Source organism: Balaenoptera ricei, chromosome 15 (genome assembly GCF_028023285.1).
Source record: "Balaenoptera ricei isolate mBalRic1 chromosome 15, mBalRic1.hap2, whole genome shotgun sequence".
NCBI lineage: Eukaryota > Metazoa > Chordata > Mammalia > Artiodactyla > Balaenopteridae > Balaenoptera > Balaenoptera ricei.
In genome coordinates, this window is record NC_082653.1 from 26,933,808 (window position 1) to 26,958,717 (window position 24,910).

Sequence of the window (24,910 nt, forward strand, 5' to 3'; positions counted from 1 at the left end):
TCAGCAGAGTAAAGGAAGTCCAGCTGTCCCAAACCTGGCAGAGCTGAGTGATCATAAGTTTGTCCCCACTGTGGGAGCCATACTCAGAGATAATTTTAGGTCATGATTCGAGGTATCCAAAGAACTTGATGGCACAGATTAATTGCTTTTTGTCTCCCTTTACCCTCCCTCTCTAATTCTTTTCCTCTCCAATACTCTGTCTTCCTTGTCCCTCCCCCAATTCAATGCTTTTCTACCAATAAACAAATCACTCTAGTCAGTTTCACACTTATCCTTTACTTCAGGATTATTTTGAAAAGAAAAATAATGAAGGCATACTAGTTCTACTAAATATTAAAATACAGAGCTATCCAAACTGGTATTGGAGAAGACAGAAAAGACTTCAACGTACAAACTGAAATAAGAGCAGTATTAGAAGAAAATATAGCTATACTTTTAAACAATCTTGACATGGAAAGTTTTCTAAGAAGAAAACAAAATCCAGACGCTATTAAGAAAAAGAATATAAAGGAAGAAGGAAGAAAATGAAAAAAAAAATCACCATAGAAAAAGAAAAAGACAATTTGAATAAAAATATTTCCCACACACCTGACAAAGGACTAATTTCTTCAATACACCAAGAGCTCTTACAAACCAATAAAGGACAAATAACCCACAAGGATAAGAATGGGCAGTTAAAAAGAAAAAGGTTCAAATGGTCAGACACAAAAAGACGCTCAACATCATTCATAATCTAAAAACTGTAAATGGAAATAATGACATCTTTTTTACCTTTCAGAGTCACAAAGTTTAAAAAACATCTGAATACACTAGATATAGGTAAATTTGGGGAGGGCAATTTAGCACAATATATACTTAAATGGAAGGTAGAATTATTATTGAAAGACTGCTGGGCTTCCCTGGTGGCGCAGTGGTTGGGAATCTGCCTGCTAATGCAGGGGACACGGGTTCGAGCCCTGGTCTGGGAAGATCCCACATGCCTCGGAGCAACTGGGCCCGTGAGCCACAACTGCTGAGCCTGCGCGTCTGGAGCCTGTGTCCTGCAGCGGGAGGGGCCGCGATGGTGAAAGGCCCGCGCACCGCGATGAAGAGCGGCCCCCGCACCGCAGTGAAGAGTGGCCCCCGCTTGCTGCAACTCGAGAGGGCCCTCGCACGAAACCAAGACCCAACATAGCCAAAAATAAAATAAATAAATAAAAAAAAGTAGCTATTAATTAAAAAAAAAAAAAAGTTAAAAAAATAAAAAAATTAAAAAAAAAAAAAGACTGCTAACATAAGATATTAAGTAGAAAAAAAAAGTAAGATGCACAGCAGTGTATGTATAGCATAATCTCATTTGTCTAAATAAATTTTTTAAAAGAATGTACCAAAGCCAAAGACATCACAAGAAAAGGAAACTACAAATATTCCTCAGGAACACAGACAGAAAAATCCTTCACAAAATATTAGTAAATTGAATCCAGCAACATATAAAAAGGTTTACACATCATGGCCAAGTGGGGTTTAGCCCAGGAATGCAAGGTAGGCTTAATATCTGAAAATCAAATAATGTAATACACCATATAAATAGAATAAAGGACAAAAACTATACAATAATCACAACTGATGCAGAAAATGCACTTGACAAAATCCAACACACATTCGTGATAAAAACTCTCAACAAACGAGGAATAAAAAAGAACTTCCTCAATCAGATAAATGGTAGCTTTGAAAAACCCACGGCCAACATCATATTTGATGATGAAACACTGAATGCTTCCCCCTAAGAAGGGGAACAAGGCAAGGATGTCCACTTTTGCCATTTCTATTCAACATTGTTCTATAAATGCAAATAATGTGCACTAAAGCTAATAATTAAAGTCATCCAGATTAAAAGGAAAAAGTAAAAGTGCTTTTATTTGCAGATCACATATCTTGTATCTAGAAAATCCTAAGAAATCCACAAAACAACAACTACAACTAATAAACAAGTTGAGCCAGGTCACAGACTACAAGATCAATACATAAAAATTAATTGTATTTTTAGACACTAACAATGAACAATCCAAAAATAAAATTAAGAAAATATTCCAGGGATTTCCCTGGCAGTCTTAACTACTGGACCAGGTTTGATCCCTGGTCAGGGAACTAAGATCCCGCATGCTGCACGGTGCGGCCAAAAAAAAAAAGAAAAGAAAATAGCTCCATCTACAGTAGCTTCAAAAAGAATAAAATATTTAGAAATAAGTTTTCAAAAAGGACTTGTACACTGAAAATTACACAACATTGCTAAGAAAAACAAAAGAAGATCTAAACAATTGGAGAGACATTCCATACTGGATTGGAAGACAATATTGTTAGGATGGCAATTCTCCCCGGACTAATCTATAGATTCAGTGCAATCCCTATCAAAATCCCAGTAGGCTTTTTTGTTGAAACTGACAAGTTGACCCTAAAATTTACCTGGAAGCACAAAGGACCCAGAATATCCAAAACAACTTCAAAAAAGAACAAAACTAGAGGATTTATACTAACAATTTCTAAGCAATTATAAAGCTACAGTAATCAAGACAGTGTGGTAAGGATAAGCATAAAACCCAATGGAACATGGACTTCCCTGGTGGTGCAGTGGTTAAGAATCCGCCTGCCAATGCAGGGGACACTGGTTTGAGCCCTGGTCCAGGAAGATCCCACATGGCGCGAAGTAACTAAGCCCATGCGCCACAACTACTGAGCCTGTGCTCTAGAGCCCGCGAGCCACAACTACTGAAGCCCACGTGCCTAGAGCCCATGCTCCACAACAAGAGAAGCTACTGCAATGAGAAGCCTGTGCACCGCAACAAAGAGTAGCCCCTGCTCCCCGCAACTAGAGAAAGCCTGTGCACAGCGACGAAGACCCAACATAGCCAAAAATAAAATAAATAAATTAAATAAATAAAAAAACAAAACAAAACAAAAAAAACCCCCCCATGGAACAAAATTAAAAGTCTAGAGATAAATCTTTGCATTTACAGTAAATTGGCTCTCAACAAAGTTGCCAAAGCAATTCAATAGGGAAAGGATAGTCCTTTCAACAAATGGTACCTGGACAGTGCAAAAGGAACCTCACATCATATACAAAAATTAACTAAAAATAGATCATAGACCTAAATAGAAAAGCTAAAATGATAAAACTTCTAGGAGAAAATCTCTGTGCCCCTGGGTTAGGCAAAGGTGTCTTAGATACAACACCAAAAGCACAATCTATATTTTAAAAAATTGATAAATTGAATTTCATCTAAATCTAAGACTTTTATACTTCAAAAGATATCATTAAGAAAATGAAAAACAGGCCACAGACTAGGGGAAAAACCTTTGTAAATCACATATCTGATAGGGGACTTGCATCCAGAATACATAAAGTTTGGCAGTATCTTTAAATAGTTAAACATAAACTTACCATACTATCCAGTAATTCCAATCCTAGGCATTTACCCAAAAGAAAAGGAAATATATGTCCATACAATGACTTGCACATGAACGTTCCTAACAGCTTTGATCACAATAGTCCAAAATTGGAAACAACCCAAACACCCATCAATTGGTGAATGGATAAACAAAATGTAGTATAGCTGTACAATGGAATACAATTCAGCAATAAAAACTACCAATTCATGTTACAACATGGATGAACCTCAAAAACATCATGCTAGGTAGAAGCCAGATGTGAAAGTCTATGTACTACATGATTTCACTGACATGAGATGCCCAGAAAAGGCAAATCTATAGAGACAGAAAACGCAAATCTATAGAGACAGAAAGCAGATCAGTGGTTGGCTGGCTGTGGGAACAGGGATTATTGGCTGCAAGTGTCAATCCCTTGACTGTAAGGGAATTTGTTGGGGTGAAAGAAATGTCTAAAACTTTGTGTCATTATGAAGATGGTTGTATAAGTCTATATGAAAAATTACTGAACTGTACACTTAAAATGGGTAATTTTATGGTGTTAAATGATACCTTCATAAACCTGAAGGAAAAAAAAAATCAGCTAGGGGGAGGTATAGACAAAACAAGTTTGGCAATATAATAGTAATTGTTGAAGTTGGGTAATGGGTTATAGAGGTTCTTTATACTATTTCTTCTACTTTTGTGTATGTTGGAAAAATTTTATAACAAAAGGTTTTTAAAAATAGATGTTTTATGTGCATAAAGATGTTCTGGAGAAACATTTTTTTAAAAATCAAAGACTATACCTGATGAATGGATGGTGGGGTAGCTGAGTGACTTTCTTTTCATTTATAGCTTTCATACTTTTTCCCACGTATATGGATTACCTATATTCAAAATAAATACATTGACACTTTAAGAAGGGGAAGGCTGCCTCTGAAAATACTTGGGCAAGTTCCCCCGAAGATGTTGCAGAAAATGGGAGCTACAAGGTAAGAATGATGCAGAGGAGATTCTGGAGCCAGGTGTGTGGGTAACCAGACCAGATCAGTAATTCTTAATCTTGGGGAAGTGTTGCAAATCCCCCTAAGAATCTTAAAAAAGCTATAGACGCTGCTCCCAGAAAAAAACTCCAAAATGCAGAATCTGACGTATGATTCCAAGAAGATCAAAGGACCTAGAAGTTCACGGGCCCTTGATAAAGACCCCTGTACTGGATCCCATTCCAACTTTTGTGATTATCTGACTTAATTACCTCTGTAGCCCTGACAGCCTCATAGAGGATGTTTGACCCATATTTCATTTCTGTAAGGAAATTAGGGAGAAGCAAAGTACCTGCTTCTTGGGAAATTCCTTTATATCTTCTTTTAATTTTTAATTGATCACCACAGAAACTCTCACATGAGGTTCAGTTTGAAAAGCCAATTAAGTATTTAGGAAACATCTGCTGCACGTTCAGAGCCATGAAAGGAGCAGAGTCCTAGGAGAGGTGAACCAGTCCATTCAACGTTGTTTTGCTTTACTTGGTTTCCAAGTCACAAGACTGCAAAGGCAGCATGTCAAGGAACAAGGTGATGGCAATCTAGAAGCCCTTGTGCTGTAATATAACACTGGCAAAGATATGGGTGACCTGAAAAGTTATAAAGCTCGAAAGGCCTAAGAATCAAGGTCTTGCCCTCCCTATCTACTTTATTCTTGGGGGCTGGGCACGCAGAAAATATTCTCCTAAACAACAGCCCAATGAAGGACTACTAGGACCAAAAATTACCCCTCACCCCCCACCCAAATTTGCACCACCCAGTTTGAAAGGTATGAACAATTAACTTCTTCCAAAGAAAATAGGAAGTTTCCCCTGAGAACTGAAAATTATTTCATTCACTCATATTTCTCTGTGGGCAGAAGTTAACCTTTTGTTTTCTGGAGCCCTCTGCCTTATAGTCGTCTTTCCCACAAGCAGCATCACCTAGCGATAGTCTGGCCAATCTGAACAGCCTTCCTGGTTTCTATTCCATGCCTTTCCTGCTGCAAAAGCAGCACCTTCCCTTAAGAGTAAGCTAGATTCTTCTTTTTCCTTTTCAAAGACACAGTCACCATTTTAACATCACTCAGTAACTGCTCCCCAGGGCTTCGAAGAACAAAGAAAAAGAAAAAGAAAAAGGCTTTGGGGCACAGTTTGCCAACAGTTAACTGAAATCAGTTACCTAATCAGTTAAAGCTCCGTAAGAATGCAACCACACATGAAGGACAGCTAATGACAGCCAAAGACCACTTACCAAGCAGCCACCATGGAGCTAAAGACCTCAGGAAGAAAAACAAACAAACAAATGAACCAAAACAATCACACAAGCAAAAAAGCCAAACCAGAACCAAATTAGCCACAGGAGACTGAAATGTAGCCTTTATTTCAGAGCCCAGAGACACAGAATAGCTGTTGAGCAGAGACATACAAAAAGACTCAAAACTGTTCTTTGGGGGTAGGGAACAATCCACAGCAGGCTGTGGAAGTCCAGGTGAAACTAGTAACTACCCTCACCAAGCAAAAGACAACCAGACCCAAACCTTGAGGCTAGCAAGTGCAGAAATAAAACATAAAAAATGCACTGACCTTCTCTCTCCCCCTGGGTATTTGTAAAAGGACTCTCAGTTAGCCCAAGCAATAGGCTTAGATGGTTCGTCTCCTAAAGACTTCAAACCTTGGAGTAGGAAAGTTACAGAGAGCGCTCTTTGCACTACGCATGTTCATCTCATATTTCATTTAATCATCACAACAATCCTTTGAGGAGAGTATCATCCTCATTTTAAAAATAAGGAAACCGATTCAGATGAAAAAGTTTTGAAGATGGATGGTGGTGATAGTTGCACAATAATGTGAATGTACTTAATGCCACTGTACACTTAAAATAGCTAAAATGATAAATTTTATGTTATGTCTATTTTACCACAATTATAAAAAAATGTTTTTAAAGTAACAGGTTTAAAGAAGCAAATAGTTTGCCCAAAGTCATAAAACCAATCAGAGTGTCAGATTCTAGCCCAGGTCCTTAGACCAAGCCTTAGTTTCTTCATTTGTAAAATGGGCTTTTGTAAGGATTAGACGGAATAATGGATGAGCCTATGGTTTATCAACTGATATGTATCTTGTGAGCAGAAATTTCCCCCTCAAAGTTAGGTAACATAGGGGACTACCACAACCTTTTAATATTGCTTTTGAATCAGAATGTCAAAATAGGAAAAATTTTATAGAGACCACCTCATTCAGGGGTTGCAAGTTCAACCGCCTAGAAGGGCCAGGCAAGTTACCTAAACGGGGAAGTTGCGGAGGAACAGGACACGAGGGAGTGGAAGAGAAAATGACGAACCGGGTCCTGCATGGGGAATGCTCCTGACGGGGAACTTGGGCCCAAATTTTCAAGAAAAAATGAAAATTGAGAGTTTTTGTAATGTGAAATCTCCCTATTAAATATTGGCAACTAATTAGAAAAAATTTAAAGTCCTGTGCCTGCCAATCTCCGTCCTCCACCCCCACCACCCCAGTCAAATCCATGTGAAGATGCGGTCCATAAACTGTCAATTTATAGCATCTGATCTACTTCATTAGAAACTGAGGCCCAAAGACGTTAAGTGACTTGCTAGGGCACCCAGACTCCCTTCTAAACTGGCCTACGAATTCAGCTCCAATTTGTGATTTGATTTTGTTTTTTAAGAACTGCTAGTAGCATTTAGCATACCCTCTGAATACAAAACCTTCAGGCTTCAGACCCTGGGAGGTCTGTCAGTTTAATGCTCGGGCATAGGTGAGAACTCATGGTAGGGGGCAGAGAAGGAAGCAATGAAGAGGAATGAGACGGAACCAAGAAGTCGCGGGTGTCCCCAGCCGTGCCCCACTTGGGAAATACCAGTGTCAGCAAATGGTTCAGGGATCAAAGCAGGTTTGGGGTGGTAGGTGGCTCCTAACATTCGTCTACGGCCAGATGGCCCTGTTCATCCTGGGTCCTTCCCACCTTCCTGCCAGTGCCCAGAGATCAAAACTCAACCTTCTCCAACATTCTGTGACCTGCTTCTTTAATGCTGAGATCAAAGGGGAACTTTTGTCCAAGTTGTAAAAGAGAAACCAAGAGGCAACTTAATGCCATCTCTGGCTTCTCTGGACTTCCTGAGGGGATTAAGGGCACTCCTTTAAAGGGATTCCTCAGAGAAACACATTTGCACCAAGGCCTGGCGTCGGCGCCTCTCAGCTCCAAGGACGTAGCGACTCCTGCAGAACATGTGCAACTCGAGAGATCAGACAACACAACCAACAGACAGCCGCTTGGGAAGACCGCAGGGATTATGGTCATGAAAAAAAAATCAATCTGATTTTATAGGCATATCAGCAAAAATCACCTTAAATACAAGTACTGTAAACCACAAAATTTTCAACCAAGAATTTAGAAATCCTCAAGTCTAAATCTTAATTTCACATATGACATGTGTTGAAACAAACCAATAAAGCCAAAATCATCTGCCCCAGGCTACACGGTCAATCAGTGGCAGTTGCTGGGACTAAGCTCCGGCTGCTGACTCCTGCTCCAGTGCTCAATGGGCTGATGCCCAGCCACATGTGAGGCCCAGGGGAGACAGCAACTTGCCACACACAGGAGTGCTAGCAGAGTCCGGGCCTCCTGCCTCTTGTTCCAGGCCTCTATCATCCAGATTCCATCACTAAAAACGGTTCCTGTGCTTCTGACTGGGTTGGGGGGTCGGTGCGGGGCGGAACGGGGGGCGGGGGGGAACTGGTTAGCACTGCTTCCATCTGCTCAAAGGAACCCTGAGGTCATTCAGGCCATTCCTCTGCCTCTGGACTGGATCAAACCCAAGTAACCTCAAACAGTGAGAACTGACCCAGCAATTCCACTCCTAGATATATACCCAAGAAAACTGAGAACCTATGTTCACGCAAAAACTTGTACACAAAATGTTCATACCAGCGTTATTCGTAACAGCCAAAAAGTGGAAACGATCCCAAAGTCCATCAACAGATGAAAGGATAAACAAAACGAGGTCTATCCATACAATGGAATATTACTTGACCATAAAAAGGAATGAAATATCGATACATGCTACAACATGGATGACGTTTGAAAACATTATGCCATGTTAAAAAAAAAAAAAGTCAGATACAAAACACCACATATTGTTTGATTCCATTTATATGAAATGTCCAGAAAAGAAAAATCTCTACAGACAGAAAGTATATTAGTGGTTGCCAGGGACTGGGGGGAAGGGGGAAGGGGGGAGTGGGAAGTGGCTGCTAATGGGTTTCTTTATGGGGTGATGAAAATGTTCTGGAAGTAGATAGCAGTGAAGGTTGCACAACTTTGTCAATATACTAAAAACCACTGAACTATAAACTTTAAAAGGGTGAATTTTATGGTATATGAATTATAATCCAATAAAAAGGGAGAAAGATAAAACCCAAAACAGTATAAACAATGATTATGTGAGAGAAATACACAGAGTTTTATTCTCCAAATGGAGGTTTCTAGACTCCTGAGATGCCTAGAAATGCACTCAATGGACACTTCCCAAGTTCCATGAAAATAATATTCCCCAAAGCATATTCCATATGCTCAAGAGTTCCATAAGGAGTGAGATATGAGCCTGCTTCTCACCTCAGACCCAGCTAGATCAACTCAGTATCCTGTAACTTTATAGAGTCATCTAAATCCAGGGCAGGAGGAAGGCAGGAAAACTAGAGAGAACTTCAGTTTACACCAGCCATCTACTCCTTTGCTGCAGGAAGTTCAGGAAACATCCATTGTGCTAACACAGACCTGGGAGGTGGCAGCCAACCCCTGGGGAAGAAGAACCAATCACTAAGGAGGGGAAGGGGGAAAAACACAGAAATACCACTTGAAGCTTGCGTCCACAAGCCTAACTTTCAAAACAAAAGAATAAACCAAAACCCAGCATGTTCCCACGGTCACTGAATCTATTAGCTCACTTCCTCTTTCATTGTATGACTTGCCTCAAAACCCAGATACCCCAAAGCAGATCCACACACTTCCATTCCCGACAGCTGTGCAACAACCTATGTGTACGAGGGTGTGGGGACTGTTCTGACTTCCGTGTAATAAAGTGCTTAACACAGACCAAGCTCAAGTCCATCTGCCCACTCTGCCTGTCACACATATCTCCCTGTAATAAACTTGCTTCCATGCCTTTTCACTATTGCATCAAACGTGAAGTTTCTCATGTGCACTCTTTAAAATGGCCTCTGTGGGTCACTGTATACATTACATCCTCAGTTTCTTGAAACCAGTTACAGTATTCACCATGAAAGCACAGGACGACACTCCCAGGTGACACAACAAACACGAAATCACTGCGCTTTCCACTGTGCTTAGAATAAAATCCAAACTCCTTTCCATTGTTTCTCTGCAGACTGAGAACAAGCCTGCTCCCTTAATGTAACGTTCTGGAGAGGATGGGAAGGGGAAGCACCTAACAGAACAGTCTTTCAAAACGCAGTCCACAGACTACAAACTGTAGACTACAACCCACCACAATAATAGGCATGCTTCTAGAAACACAGCTCTTCCTGCCTCTCTCCCATTTCATCTTGTATCATTCTCTGCACCACACCCTGACTCCTCACCACATTTCAGTCCCTCCAGCCTTCTGTGTTCCTCAAACGTACTCTTTCCCACCTTGGCCCTTTACGCTTGCCATCTCCTTTACCTGGAACACTCTTTGCATTGCTAGTTCCTTCTTGTCAATCAGGTCTCAACTCATGTCACTTTCTCTGAGAAGACTTCTCTGACCACTTAATGCAAAGCAGGTGCATCACCCTGTCAACCCCAATCACTACCACTTCACCTTGCCGTCTTCATAGCACTTACTACTAACTGACATTACCTTGTTCATGTATTTGTTTACTTACTCACTGCCTGTCTCCTCAGACTAGAAAGGCTCCACGAGGGTAGGGACCTTGACCCTCTAATTCACCAGAACATCCCTAGGTCTTGGCACAGAGCAGGCCCTCATATTTGTTGATTAAATAAATGTGTACCAGAAATATGTTAACTTATTACCTCTTAAAAACCTCAGAACAGGGCAGGAAGTTCCCAGTACAATGCTATAAATGCCACTTTATTGAACTTTTCCCTATGGCAAAAGAGGGTGTGACTTTTCCTGTTAAGTTCTTACGCCATCCTTGTTCTGAATGTGGTCCAGAAAAAAAATGGGTTTCAACATACCACTTTTGGGATTTTTTTCTGTGGTCTCAGACCACAAAAATCAAGCAAGACTGTGAAGACTTTTACCTGACCTCTGAGGTTCTAAACAAGGAATCCCTTTATTAAACAAAAAGGATAATTTATCAGTTGGTTAACAGAAGGAAGGAAATTTGTTATCAGCCAATAACCTACCCTTGTTTGGAGAAAATCAACACCAAAGAATTTAAACAACAATTTTCCTTTACTAAAGTCAAACGTCCTTTGCGTGCACTCCCAGGATGCAATTATCTGCTGAGGAAGCAACATACAGGAACACCTAGACAATCACTCTGGACTAAGTGACTTCAATTTTGGTTCTGGTCTCTTGACAAGTAGAATGTGAGCCGAGCTTCTGGAAGAAGAAAAGGCCAGCCCTTCATAGATCTACTTCCAGCGTTCTCTACCAGAAGCTAGCAAGTTCTGACCCACTTTCCAGGCACAGCTTATCCACATACCCTTATTCACACACAGGCTTCATCCTAAAGAGCTGTGTGGCCCTGTAGGGGCATAGGAAGGGGAGGGGGCCAGGCGGGGCTGGTACAGTGTTTTTCAAAACGTAGTTACAGACTACCTCGATCATAATCACTAGAGTGCTAATAAAAGTGCAGATTCCTGGGCATCATCTAGCCCTAAGGAATTAGAATCTTTGGAAACTGCATTTTTAACAAGCCTCCCCGCACACACCCCGAGTCTTATGCACAGTTAAGTTTGAAAACCAGTGGGATAAAAGCTCCCTATGAGAGAGGCAGAGAGTTGAGAGAAGACAAGAGAAATGATTAGGGAAGAATCTGGGGATGGAGGATGGCGCGGGGGTGGGGGGCAAAGGCATGCTTCCGGGTATCGGCAGTCAAGACAAGTGCGCGGTGGGAACAGCTGAGGGTAGAGGTGAAGACAGGGCTCTGGAAAAGATCTGACACAGGATTTGGGCTGGGAGGTTGGTCAGAGGTGAGAACGCATCCGCGGACTGGTCAAGACAGTGGGGAGGCGGAGAGAGCAGGGTCTGGACGTGAGAGGGAGGAGCGAAGGTGGCAATAACTGGGGGCTCTTCAGAGAGATCAGGGCTGGAAAGTGAAAACTGGGAAATGGGAGTCACAGGATGCGGAGACCAAAGCCAGAATAGGAACCGACGGAGGCGGTGGCTGAGACCTTTCCTCCGACCCAGTGCCTCCCCCAAAACTTCGGGCCTTGACAAGACTGAGTGCGGGGCAAAGGCCGGGGAGGGGGAGTTTGGGGGAGTCGAGCCCTGTCAGGGATGTCCCTCAGGCCTGCACTAGGGGTCCCTGAGGTGGCTCGGGCCAGGCATGGGACGCCGGAAAGTCCTGGGATCCCCCGGAGGGCCCCGCTCCGTCTCCGGCTCCCGGAGCGTCCTTCACTCACCATCACAGCCGCCATCTTGGATCCACGTGTCGCCGTAATGACGTCAGCGGAAGTAGGGTTTCCCTGGTTACGGAGTTTAACTCCGCAAGGTGCTGCCTGCCTTCAGTCGCTCCTTTCGTGGCGGTGAGTGGAGGGGCAAAGAAGAGTTAGCTGCTGATCGGTAGCTTGGTCTGGGGAGTCAGGTCGCTGATTAGGTGAAAAGAGAGAATGGTGTAACTACGGGAGCCATGTTAGCTCCTGGCAGAGCCTGCTCCTCCCACTCTTGACACTGCATTGTGGGTAATAGAGGTGTGAGTAAACGCACTTGTTCTGTGGACTCCATTTTTACTATTGGCAGGAAGACCCGTTGCCAGGGTTACCTGAGGCCCCTGATATGGGTGAGTGGGATGGGTACCAGGGCTCTATTAGCAGAATAATTTGTAATTATATATTTAATTACTTGCTTGACTATCCTATATCCTGTCCAATAAAATATAATTCCTATGTGGGTAGGATCCTGTCATTTATTTAACCTCGCTCTGCCTCATTCTCATCTGTGAAATGCGGAGGGGATGATTATAATACCTTCATCATAGGTTTATGATGAGGATCCAATGACATAATGTTACTATTATTCAATAAATAATTGTCATTATACTCTTATGTATACTCCTTCTGGCCTATGTTAGGTGCCCAACACAATACACTACTTATTAAATGAATGAAGTAAAAGCAGCATCTTTAGTGGAGGGAAACATCTTTGAATGTGGACTTAACCATGTGCTAGTTACCTAAGTGTGTGACTCGAGGCAAGTCACTCTACCTTCCTAAGCCTCAGTTTCCAGTAGCTGGAAAAGGAGACTCAAAAAGTTGTGGTGTTAAAATTGGGAGAGACCTGAAAGTTCTTTTGGTCCATGTATCACTGTAAGGTGGATACAGTACCAGTGCTACTGCAACTGTCAGGAAAAGTTGTAAAAGAATAATAATGGTGGGAATTCCCTGGTGGCGCAGTGGTTAAGAATCCACCTGCCAATGCAGGGAACACGGGTTCGAGCCCTGGTCTGGGAAGATCCCACATGCCGCATGTGGCAACTACTGAAGCCCGCGCGCCTAGAGCCCGTGCTCTGCAACGTGAGAAGCCTGCGCACCACAACGAAGAGCAGCCCCCACTCGCCGCAACTAGAGAAAGCCCATGCTCAGCAGCAAAGACCCAACACAGCCAAAAATAAATTAATTAATTAATTTTAAAAAGACAAAAGAATAATAGTGGTTAATAATAATAATCACTTACTGAACATTTGTTGTATGCTGCAGCATTTAACATTATGCTAAAACTATTCATAAGACTCTCTTATCTAATCCTACTTCTTGGCAGGGGGCAGTTGAACTCTGTTGCCCACCTACAAGCACCACTATGGTGGATTGCAAGACAAAGAAGGCTGCCAACAAGTCTTCCCATCTTTTCATGAGCATGCTGTTTCTCCCGCCAAGAGGTAGACTCTTGTTCTCCTCCTTTTGAATCTGGCTGGCCACATCATTTGCTTTAGCCAATAGAATGTGGTAGAGGTGACTCTGCCAGTTCTGGGTCTAAGCTTTAAGAGACTTGGCAGCTTCTGCTTCCATCATCTTGGGTCTAAAGATGTCTGGCTACCCAGCTGGAGAGCCACATGGAGAGGGAGAGAGGCCCAGCCATCTCCTCAAGTTACTCTGGAAATTCTAGTTGAGCACTAGGCATACAAATGGAGTCATCATGGACATTCTAACCCTAGCTGAACTGCCAACTGAATGCAGCCACATGCATAACCTTATCTGACACTATATGGAACAAAAAAACTGCCCAGCTAAGCCCGGTTGTTTTAGATTTTGGATTAGTTTCTCGTGCAGCAATAGATAATTGAAACACACTTATTAACTCTTGTGACCCACACAGGTATCCTGAAGAGGAACACAACAGATAAATCCCCAAGGGGGAAGAAGTTTGAGAGACTAGGGGGGGAAATTTGCCTGGAGTTTCATAGCTAGTAAGCCATAGGTTCCAAACTTGCAATCAGTTCTCCTGGAGCTTGAATCCTGGGTGTTTCCCACCATTTCTGGATGCCTGAAGAAGGATGACTGATAAGGAACAAAGTTCCATATTCCTCAGTATTTCCATTTTTCCCCTCATACTTTCTGTTTTTCCCATAGGGCTTTCATGACCCAGTCTCCTTTAGTAACATACATACATCAGAATCTTGGAGTAAGACTGCTTGGGTTTAGATCCCATCTCTGTCACCCCCCAGCTCCGTGGTATGGGCAAATTTCGTTTTTCCCTTAATTTTTTTTTATTGTGGTAAAATATACATCACATAAAATTTACCATTTTAATCACTTTTAAGAGTACAATTCAGTGGTATCAAGTACATTCACAATCTTGTGCAGTCATTACTACCCTGCATCTCCAGAAACTTTTCATCATCCCAAACTGAAACTCTGTACCCATTAAACTCTAACACTGCATTATACCTTCCCCTCAGCCCCTGGTAACCACTATTCTACTTTCTGTCTCTATGAATTTGCCTATTCTAGATACCTCATATAAATGGAATTATGCAATATTTGTCCTTTTCTGTCTGGCTTATTTCATTTAGCATAATGTTTTCAAGTTTCATTCATGTTGTAGCATGTATCAGAATTTTATTCCTTAAGACATTTGGGTGGTTTCTACCTTTTGGCTATTGTAAATAATGCTGCTATGAAATATCCGTTCAAATCCCTGCTTTCACTTCTTTTGGGTGTACTCACAGAAGTGGAATTGCTGAATCATATGGTACTTCTATGTTTAACTTTTTGAGGAACTGGCATACTATTTTCCACAGTGGCTGTATCATTTTACATTCCCATCAGTTATGCACAAGGGTTCTAATTTCTCCACATCCTCACCAACACTTGTTATTTTCTGTTGTTTTTGTTATATTTAATAATAACCATGCTAATGGGTGTGAAGATGGGCAAGTTTTTTAACCTCTCTAAACCTCAACTTCCTCATCTGTAGAGCATGGATCATAAAAGACCTTACCTCATAGGATGGTTATGTGGGCTGAATAAGTTAATATATGTCAAAAGATTAGAATAGTGCCTGTCACATGGTAAGTGCTATATACGTGTTTGCTATTATTACTTTGAGGTCAGTAGGGCTGGGCTTTTTATCTCTGGAATGGTGGAAACATTAAGATAAAGATATGTTGAGAAACTTGGACAACGTAACCCAACAAATCAGAAGGGGGATAAGGCTTGACTCAAATCCATTGAGTCGAGTCCATGCCTCCGTTGTACATCCAGACAGACAGAAAAAAACAAACCCAAACTAGAGGGGTCTTATAGGAACATCGAGGCATGTAGTTCCAGACACCTGCAAAAGTGCTTCTCCAAGGAAAATTGGAGGGTGGGGCTGGGCTTAGAGGAAGCAAATCCGATCCTTAGATATCTCCAAGGAGAAGGGTAGGATGTATTAATCTATGTCCTTCTCACAGTGGTGTCAGTTATCTATTGCTATATAACGCACTACCCTAAAACTTAGTGGCTCAAAACAACAATGATTTATTATTTCTCTTGATTGTGTAAGTTGGCCATCTGGGAAATTCTGATGGTTTCAACTGGGATCTTTCATATGCTCTCATCTGACAGCTCAACTGGGGCTGGAGGGTTCAAGGTGGCCTCATATGTCTGGGAGGTTGGTGCTGACTATCAGAAGGGCCTCTCTCTCCACATGGTCTTTCATCCTCAACGAGGGCAGCCTAGGCTTCTTCACAGTGTGGTCTCAGGGGTCCCTGAGGGTGACAGCAAAAGCTGCTAGCCACTTCCTAAGGCCTAAGCTTCAGAAATCCCATAGCATCAGCTCTGTCACAATCTGTTGGTCAAAACAAGTTACAAGATCAGTCCAGAGTCAAAGTGGGAGGGGACCACACACAGGCATGAGTTCAAGGAGGCATGATTCATTGGGGGTCATTTTGTCACAATCCGTGGCGCAATCCTTGCCTAGGCCACCCTCCCCTCTCTCACCTGGGCATCTGGGGTGGCCTTCTACCTGGTTTTTCTACACCCACTCTTGTCACCTCTAATATCTATTTAACCGTCAAAGTCATCTTTTAAAAGACAAGAATCAACAGTTTCTTCCCTGTTTAAAACTCTCAAATGATTCCCACTGTGGTAACATAAAATCCCAAGTCCTCACCATGGCCTGCAAGGGCCTGCATGATCTGGCCTTGACTCCTACACTGTCCCCTTTACTCACCAGGCTCCAGCCACACAGACCTACTTGGAACTTGCCGAACTCATCTACCTCAGGGCCTTTGTACTTGCAATTCCTTCTCTCTGGAATATTCTTCTCTCAACATTTTGTGTGATTAGCTCCTTCTCATGATTAGGTTTCAGCTCAACTGTCACCTCAGAGAGATGTTCCCTGCCCCCAACACAGTTGGGAACACACACACACACATAGAGAGAGAGAGAGATACTTTGGTTATTTCTTATTGTCCTTCTTCCATGAAAGCCTACACTGGGTCTATGGTGTTCCCAACTGTGTCCCTATTAAGTATGTGCTCAAAAAAATATTTGTTGAATGCTTGCATTATGAATTAATCTCAGGCCTCACTCTGTCAGTTGGGAATAGATCCGGCTGCAAGGAAGACCCCGTCCCCCAAAATAACAGTGGCTTAACAAGATGAACACTTACTTTTCTCTGTCTTAGTTTAGTTTTCTCCAGAAGCTGACTCTGAGACAAGGAGTCAAGCAAAAGTGCTTTATCTGGGAGGTAAAGGGATGCCAGAAGGCAATGGTGTGCAAAAGCCAGCTTCTACTGTTTGCAAGAACTGATAGTTAAATTCTCAGAAATTTTGTGAGCCAGTTGTTGAATATGGGCATTACTGAAAATTAAATTATATAAATTTAAAATTAAATAAATGGTATTAAAAACAAAAGTATGAAATATTCAAAACTCATTTCCTAATAATTTTACTAGATTTTACTATTTGCTAAGCTCTTGATTTTATTTACCTCTATTTTATGTGTATGACAGAAATACTGTTATTTCATGTGCTGCTACACATCTCTTCCCAGCTCTGTATTCAGTGACTTTGGGTTAGTAGCAGAGCCAGTTTATCCATTAACACAGTAGGTACAGTGCCCAAGGCCCAACATACTTTTAGGGTCCACGAAATATTTAAAAGAAATTAATTCCTTTTAAAATCAGAAGGCAAAAATGAACTTTGGTGTTGAAGTAAAAGTTTTCAAATGTAGTATTAGCATACTCATTTTTTTTAAAAAAACAGAGCTTATTTACTTATTTATGTATTTATTTATTTATTTATTGGCCACGCTGCGCAGTTTATGGGATCTTAGTTCCCCAACCAGGGATTGAACCCAGGCGCCAGCAGTGAGAGCTCCAAGTCCTAATCACTGGACTGCCAGGGAATTCCCAGTGTATTCATTTTTATATCAATGCAGCTGTTGACTGCAATTTATATTTAATACAATTTATATTTATAAATAAAAATATTTATATTGATATTTATAAAATGTATATTTTATAAAGGAAGGGTCCTACAAAGGCAAAATTGCCTAAGCCCCATGAAAGCCACAATGCAGTTCTGGATGGTAGCTTAAAATTGGCCATGGTGGAGATATTTACACCACAAAAATCAGCAAATGCTACAAATCAGGACTTGAATTTTTGCTTTGTTAGCAAAAATTTTCTGTAAAGGGCCAGATGGTAGATATTTTAGACTTTGCAGACCATGTGATTGTGTCACAACTACTCAACTCCGCCTTGTAGTACAAAAGCTGCTACAAACAGTAAATAATGAGCATGGCTGTGTTCCAATAAAATGTAGTTTGCCAAACCCCAGCCTAGACTTAAAGTGATGGAGAAAGTGTCAGTTATGCAGACTAAACTTTAAGGATATCATGTCTGTAGCTGTTACATTGTGATTAGCACAAAAATGTGATAGTATTTGAAACTCTTACTTTATTCAGCAAAGAAGTTGCTCATATCATTGACTAACAAGTGAAGTTCTGATGTATGCCTTCATTATTTCATTTTCATCTGATTCGTGAATATACATGAAACTATCAACCCACATTCATGTTGGAACTATACTTGGAGAGCATATGTTGTCAAGCAAGTTACCATCGTGGTTAACTGAAGCTTAATTCTGTGGGGAAACTCTGGGAAACAATGCAAAACACAGACCTCAGAGTTATCCTACCAAAGGGGCAAGGGAGCTGGGGTATTTATACACCACCTCCCAAAAGTCATTAGTTGAGGACTGATCCCACAGGGTGTTAATTCCTTAGAACTTTTGGCCTTCTGGGAACACTGGTAGCTGAAGCTTTTTGCTGTTTTAGAAAAAGAGCTCTCAGGCACAGTGATGCAGATGACAGCTAAAATTCCAGTCCACTTTAAGGGATACCAACAGTGCATGTCACACCCTGTAAAGTAAAAAGTCTGGGGAGGACTGTCCTAGCTGATATGGCAGCTGTGCCTCAAATATCTTCAGGGAATCAAGCTTGTCATCCCTAGAATTAATTTATTTTCCTCAGGGTCCAAGCTGCCAGCTAGAGCTCTAGCCTTCACGTGCACATTCTAGGCAGAAAGATAGAGGAAGAGATGAAAAATAAGAGGCAAAGAGACCACATCAGTTGTCTTTTAAGAAAGGAATTTGGAAGATGCTACACCACACTTCCACTTACAACCCATTGATCAGAACTTAATTACATGGCCGCACTTTGCTGCAAGAGTGAGAAATGTAGTCTTCATTCCAGGGAGTTATGTGTCCCTAATAAAAATTCTATTTCTCAGAATTCTACTTCTAGAAGAAGGGGGAACATAGATATGGGGACAACCAGCAGTCACTGCCAACCCCCCAAAGGGAAAGGATGCAAACAGAATGCAAACTGTTATAGCCTTCTGTCAGAACATATTGTGACGAGGACAGACACGTGACAAAATTGAGGGCCCAGGGGGGTAATAAGGAGGCAGTTTTACAAGTCACAGGGAAGAGAATGAAACAAATGCTTTCCCTATATTTAAACTCAAAGCTATAACTAGAGAAAAGATTGAAGCAAGTCATTAACATCTTAGAATGGGCACTTTACCCATGCCTTCTTTGCCATCTTCTGGGGAGGAGTGCATGCCGTTTTCCCATGAAATGGGTGGCACAAATCTATCCCCATATTTATTTAATAGACTTTATTTTTTAAAGCAGTTTCATGTTCACAAAAAAATGAGTATGAAGTACAGAGTTCCCGTATACTCCCTCATCCAGCCCCCAGTTTCCCCTATTATTAATATCTTGCCTCAGTGTGGTACATATGTTACCATTGATGAGCCAATAGTGATACACTATTATTAACCAAAGTCCATATTTTACATTAGGGTTCACTCTTTGTGTTGTACATTCTATGAGTTTTGACATATTTATAGTGATATGTATCCACCATGAAGAGAATCATATGGAATAGGTTCACTGCCCTAAAAATCCCCTGTGTTCCACCTCTTCATCCCTCCCTCCCTCCCCAACAAACCCCTGGCATCCACTGAGCTTTTCATTGTCTCTGTAGTTTTACCTTTTCTACAGTGTCATATAGTTGGAATCATACAGTATGTAGCATTTTTAGATTGGCTTCTTTCATTTAGCATTATGCATTTAAGGTTCTTTCATGTCTTGATAGCTCATTTCTTTTTATCACTGAACAATATTCCATTATATGGATGTATCAGTTTGTTTATCATTCACCTATTGAAGGATATCTTGGTTTCTTCCAAGTTTTGACAATTATAAATAAAGCTGCTACAAACATCTGTGCAGATTTTTGTGTGGACATAAGTTTTCAACTCATTCAGGTAAATACCAAGGAGTGCAATTGCTGGATTGTATGATAAGAGTACGCTTGTTTCGTAAGAAACAGCCAAATGTCATCTAAAGTGCCTGCACTATTTTGCATTCCCACCAGCAACGAGTGAGAGTCCCTCTTGCTCCACATCCTCGTCAGCATTTGGTTGTATCAGTGTTCTGAATTTTAACCATTCTGATAGGAGTGCGGTGGTATTGCATTGTTATTTTAATTTGCATTTTTCTAATGACATATGATGTTGAGCATCTTTCCATATACTTATTTTCCATCTGCATATCTTCTTTTTGAGGTGTCCATGTATTTTGCCCATTTTTTAAAATGAATTGTTTTCTTGTTGTTGAGTTTTAAGACTTCTTTGTGTATTTTGGATATCAGTCCTTTGTCAGATACATGTTTTGCAAATATTTTCTCCCAAATTGGAGCTTGTTTTTTCATTTTCTTAAATGTCTTAGAGCAGAGTTTTAATTTTAATAAAGTCCAATTTATCAATTTTTTCTTTCACAGATCATACTTTTGATGTTGTACCTGTCCCCAGTATTCATCAGTCTTTCCTGTGACCAAAGGGATAAATCAGGGTGTAGGCTAATGGGGTTCAGATGGCAGTGTAAACTGAAAGAGCAGGAGGGCAGGAATTGACCCCTTGATCTTGTCCATGTAGGCTCCACTTTTTGAGATCATTTCTCAGTCATCTATTTCTGTAATAATGCTACATAACAAAACAACCCCAGAACTCAAGGGCTTATAATAATAAGCATTTACTTCTCTCTCACATGTCCATGGGTTGGCTGGATTTCAGTTGATCAAGGCTGTGCTCAGCTGGGTTTAAATCCAAGCTGCAGGTTGGGTCCAGATCTGTTCCACATGTCACTTATCTTCCTTGGACCTTGTTCTTTTCAGGTCAAAAGACTGGAGGGCAAGCCCAGCCACACAAGCACATTTCTAGTCTTTGCTTACATCATATCTGCTAACATCCCATTGGTGAAAGCAAGTCCATGGCCAAGCTCAACATCAATGGGGCAGGGAAGTATACTCCTCCTATGGATTACTGAACAGCAATCTAATATGCCACAAATCATATATGCAAATTCCTATCACAGGACCCTGGGCTCTGCTTTCAGATAGCCAAAGACACATTCCCAAACAAGAAAGCAAGAGAGAAATTCAGTTATAAACTAAATAAGTTGAAACACTGCTAGCTTTATTTTCCACTGTTCTTATACCCAGTGCCTAAGGTTAGACTGTGCTACTCAGGGCTACAGAATCAAGTCAGTATAGCGTTCCATGGGACTCTGGCGGGTGCTTCACAGAAGGATATAGATCCTTCAGGAGATACAATAATACAGAAAGGTGTTATTTGCTCCCCACCCCACTGTCCACCTCTTCTCATCGCTCCCCCTACAACAAAGCTAACCACCAGTGACTTTCAACTGAGACAACGTGCAGGAAGGCCCCACTGCCTCGTCTTCTCTGCCTCCTTCCCACATCTGCCCCCACCCCCCACCCTCCACTGAGAGCTTCCAACGCAGGGTACCAGATACCTCTCAGCAGCCATAGCTCCAGCTGCTAGGGCTCCTGCAATGGTGGATACCATCTTAACAACCATGATGGCTGCTTGGCCATGGGAAATGCAGGGGCTCCAGGCAGCCCCCAACCCTGGGGGAGATCCAGACCAACCAACTGGCATAGCAAAGTGGCCTGGCAGGAGAGTCAGTGTCCCAGATCATGAAAAATCATTCCTGTCATCCTGGCCGACGCAGCTTCTGGGAGACAAAAACCCATCCACTGTGATAGGTGAATAATGCTCCCCCTTAAAAAAAAAAAAAAAAGATATCCACGTCCTAATTCCTGGAACTTGTGAAGATGTTACCTTATGTGGCAAATGGGACTTTACAAATGTGATTAAGGAACTGAAGATGGGAAAATTGGTCTGGATTATCCAGGTGGGTCCAATGTAATTACAGGGGTTCTTACAAGTAACAGAGGGAGGCAGGAGCCTCAGAGTCAGAGAAGGAGATGTGATGACGGAAGCAGAATTTGGAGTGATGCACAGAAGGGAACCAGGAATGTGGACAGCTTCTAGAAGCTGGAAAAGGCAAGTACACAATTGTCCCCCAGAGCCCTGCCAACCCATCTCAGACTCTGACCTATGGAACTGTAAGACAATAAATTTGTTTTGTTTTAAGCCATGAAGTTTGTGCTAATTTGTTACAGAAGCCATAGGAAACTAATACAGCCAGCAAGTATTTGGGGGCAGTTAGAAAACTGTGAGCACTGAACCCCACTTCTCTTTGCCAGTCCTTCCCCCTTTGACTTGACATCCAGCAAAAGGCAAATATTCAGAAATTGGCAGGACAAGTCAACCTGTTAGTAAAACCTTTAGCATTCAGATCTTTTATTTAAATATTTATTTCATTATTTTTAAAGTTCTCCATCCAAACCACAGCTGTAACTGGAATCCAGCTGTCCCAGGCAATAGAAATATCAACCGGGGGTGTCCTGAGATTGGCAGATTGTGGGTTGCTAGAGTCAAAAAGAGATTGTCCAGTCCAACCCACCCACTTGACAGATGAGGAATTGTGGCTGGAGAGAGGGTGGGTGTCTGGGAGTGGGAAGGGTGAACGGGTGCTGGACAGATGGCACTGGAGCCACCGCGCAGGCATGGCCTCAGTGCCTGGCCCCGCCTGGCCGCCCCCCTCACGGCTGCTGTTGGTACTGGCTCTCGGTGGCCGTGTAGAAGTCATCTAGCACACTCTGGATATATTCAAAGGTGGGCCGCTCCTCGGGGCGGTTCTTCCAGCAGCGAGTCATGATGTTGTAGAGCTCCTCGGGGCAGTGCTCTGGTCGAGGCATCCGGTACCTCCGCTCCAGTGCCCGGATCACCTCGGGGTTTGACATCCCTGAGAAGGAGCCATGGAATTGAAAAGGGAGGGATTGGGGTTGGGGTGGCAGACACCGTTGCCTCCCCAACAACCATCACTCCCCACCTCCCCATGGGAGCTGAGCTCCTCCCACTGTGAAAGCCAGGTATCCCTTCCCCAGCCACCACTGCAGCGAGGGCAGGGGCCTGGTGCCCGGTTTTGGCCAATGGAGCTGATGGGGAGACTCCCAGGAAACTTTCAGGCAAGGTTTTTCTCCCTTATGAGAAAAGAGGCTTTGGAGGACACACCCTTCCTCCTTCCTTTGGACACTGACACAATGTGATCTTTGGAGCTGCAGCAGCCATCTGACCACATGGGGAAGACAATCACAGAGGAACCAACCCAGAGTCCTAAGAGCCTTTGAGCAGCTGAACTGACCAGTCACCAGTGCCAGACTCCTTACTCTGGGGAATAATAACTTACTTATTGTTTCCACCACTCTTAGTCTGATAATTTGTTACTTGCAGCCTAATGCATCCTAATGGATACAGCATTCCATAACCCATTGCCTGGTTTTTATTGGTGTACCCTCAAGATAAAACAGTCAGGTAGCTAGACTCAGTGTCACCCTATGAGTGGGAACATTTCTTTGTTCAATTAAAGTTTATGTTAGTTATCCTCAAGAACAACCATTTAAACATCTCTGATCCCCAATTTTATATTACCAGTCTTGAACACCGAACATATTCATAGATCCAAGTGCTTCCTTGAACATCTTTACTTGAATGTCTACAAGTCACCTCAAATTTAACAGGGCTGAAACAGAATTCTTGAATTTCTATTCCCAGACCATCATGCACCCAGTTGCTCAATCAAAACAAGGAGACTCATCCTTGATTCTTCTCTCTCCCTCACCTTCCACATCAGTAAGTCACATCCTTTCTTCTTACAAAACACAGCACCAACTCATCAACTTATATCTGTTACGACTGTCACCACTGCCTGTGCCATTGCTGGAGGAGAGATGGAGCTCCCACCATCTCCCCAGCCCCGATCCACTCTCCACACTAAACCAAAGCATCACTTAAATGTGGAAATCAGATGATGCCACTTCCCTGCCTAGAATCCTCCAATAGCTTCTGTACACTTAGACTAACAGCTATAGGCTTCACCATGACTATGGATCCTGCCTGACTGGGCCCCTGCCAACCCCCTCATGTACCATCTGCTCTCATTCCTTGTCTCCAGCTACCTGGCTTCCTTGCTATTCTTCAGGCGCACCGCAGGCCCTGAGAGCTGGCAGTGCCTTCTACCTGGAATCCTTTCCCCAGATCTTCACTCAGCTGGCTTTCCGCTCAAATATGACCTGCTCTGACAGGGCTCCCTGTCCACAGGAGGCCCATGCCACTCCCTCTCCCACGCCCCTGCTTCATTTTCTTCTCCGCAGTGATCTCCACTGAGAGTGTGTGTCTGTTTAGTGTGTGTTCCTCCAGGCTAGAACGTGAGCTCCTGCTGAGCAGGGACCTTGTCTCTTACTGTATCCTTCATGCCTAACACACAGTAGGAATTTGATAAATACTGATGAGTGAACCAAGTGTCTACACCTTTTATTTCTAATCTTCAAAACCACTTCTGCAAGGTAGTTGACATCATTACCTGTAATTTTTACAGATGAAGAACTAGGGTAGAAGTCAAGTGGATTTCCCAACATGTAATAGTTGAGGCGGACAGGATTAAAACTCAGGACTATTTACTTAAAAAGTCAGGGACTCTTTATATCCACCTTGCCTCCTCTCCCCAGTGTTCTGGCTACAGATACCCTAGGATACATCCCAACTGTAAAGGAACAGAGAACAACTTTATTTACTGAGTCCCAGGCAATCTACATGTCGGGTATATCTTTGTATACCCTATGGTCTACTCAGTGTAGGGTGCTGCCCATAGGCATGGGGATAAATTCATCCATTTGACGAATAGTTACTAGACACCCACTATGAGCCAAGCACAAATGTAGGCAGTGCAGATGCACCAGTGAGGAATACAGAAACGATTTCTGGCCTCACAGAGCTCAGAGTCTGATGAAGAAAATATCAAATGAATATATAGTTATCAATGGTGATGAGTGCTGTGAATGAAACAGTATAG

The 24,910-nt window shown here is 42.3% G+C and overlaps 2 protein-coding genes across 4 annotated transcripts in view; both read right to left on the reverse strand.

The window, feature by feature from the left end:
• TM9SF4 (transmembrane 9 superfamily member 4) overlaps positions 1–12,250 on the reverse strand; it is a 54,776-nt gene extending 42,526 nt beyond the window's left edge. For both annotated transcript variants that reach the window (XM_059898975.1, XM_059898977.1), the window contains exon 1: positions 12,039–12,250. In XM_059898975.1, the coding sequence (XP_059754958.1) occupies positions 12,039–12,053 (15 nt within the window). In that variant the 5' untranslated portion in view covers positions 12,054–12,250. The remainder of the gene's footprint in view (positions 1–12,038) is intronic.
• Positions 12,251–22,384: 10,134 nt separating this feature from the next.
• Positions 22,385–24,910, reverse strand: part of HCK (HCK proto-oncogene, Src family tyrosine kinase) — a 40,555-nt gene continuing 38,029 nt past the window's right edge. For both annotated transcript variants that reach the window (XM_059898979.1, XM_059898978.1), the window contains exon 13: positions 22,385–22,804. In XM_059898979.1, the coding sequence (XP_059754962.1) occupies positions 22,602–22,804 (203 nt within the window). In that variant the 3' untranslated portion in view covers positions 22,385–22,601. The remainder of the gene's footprint in view (positions 22,805–24,910) is intronic.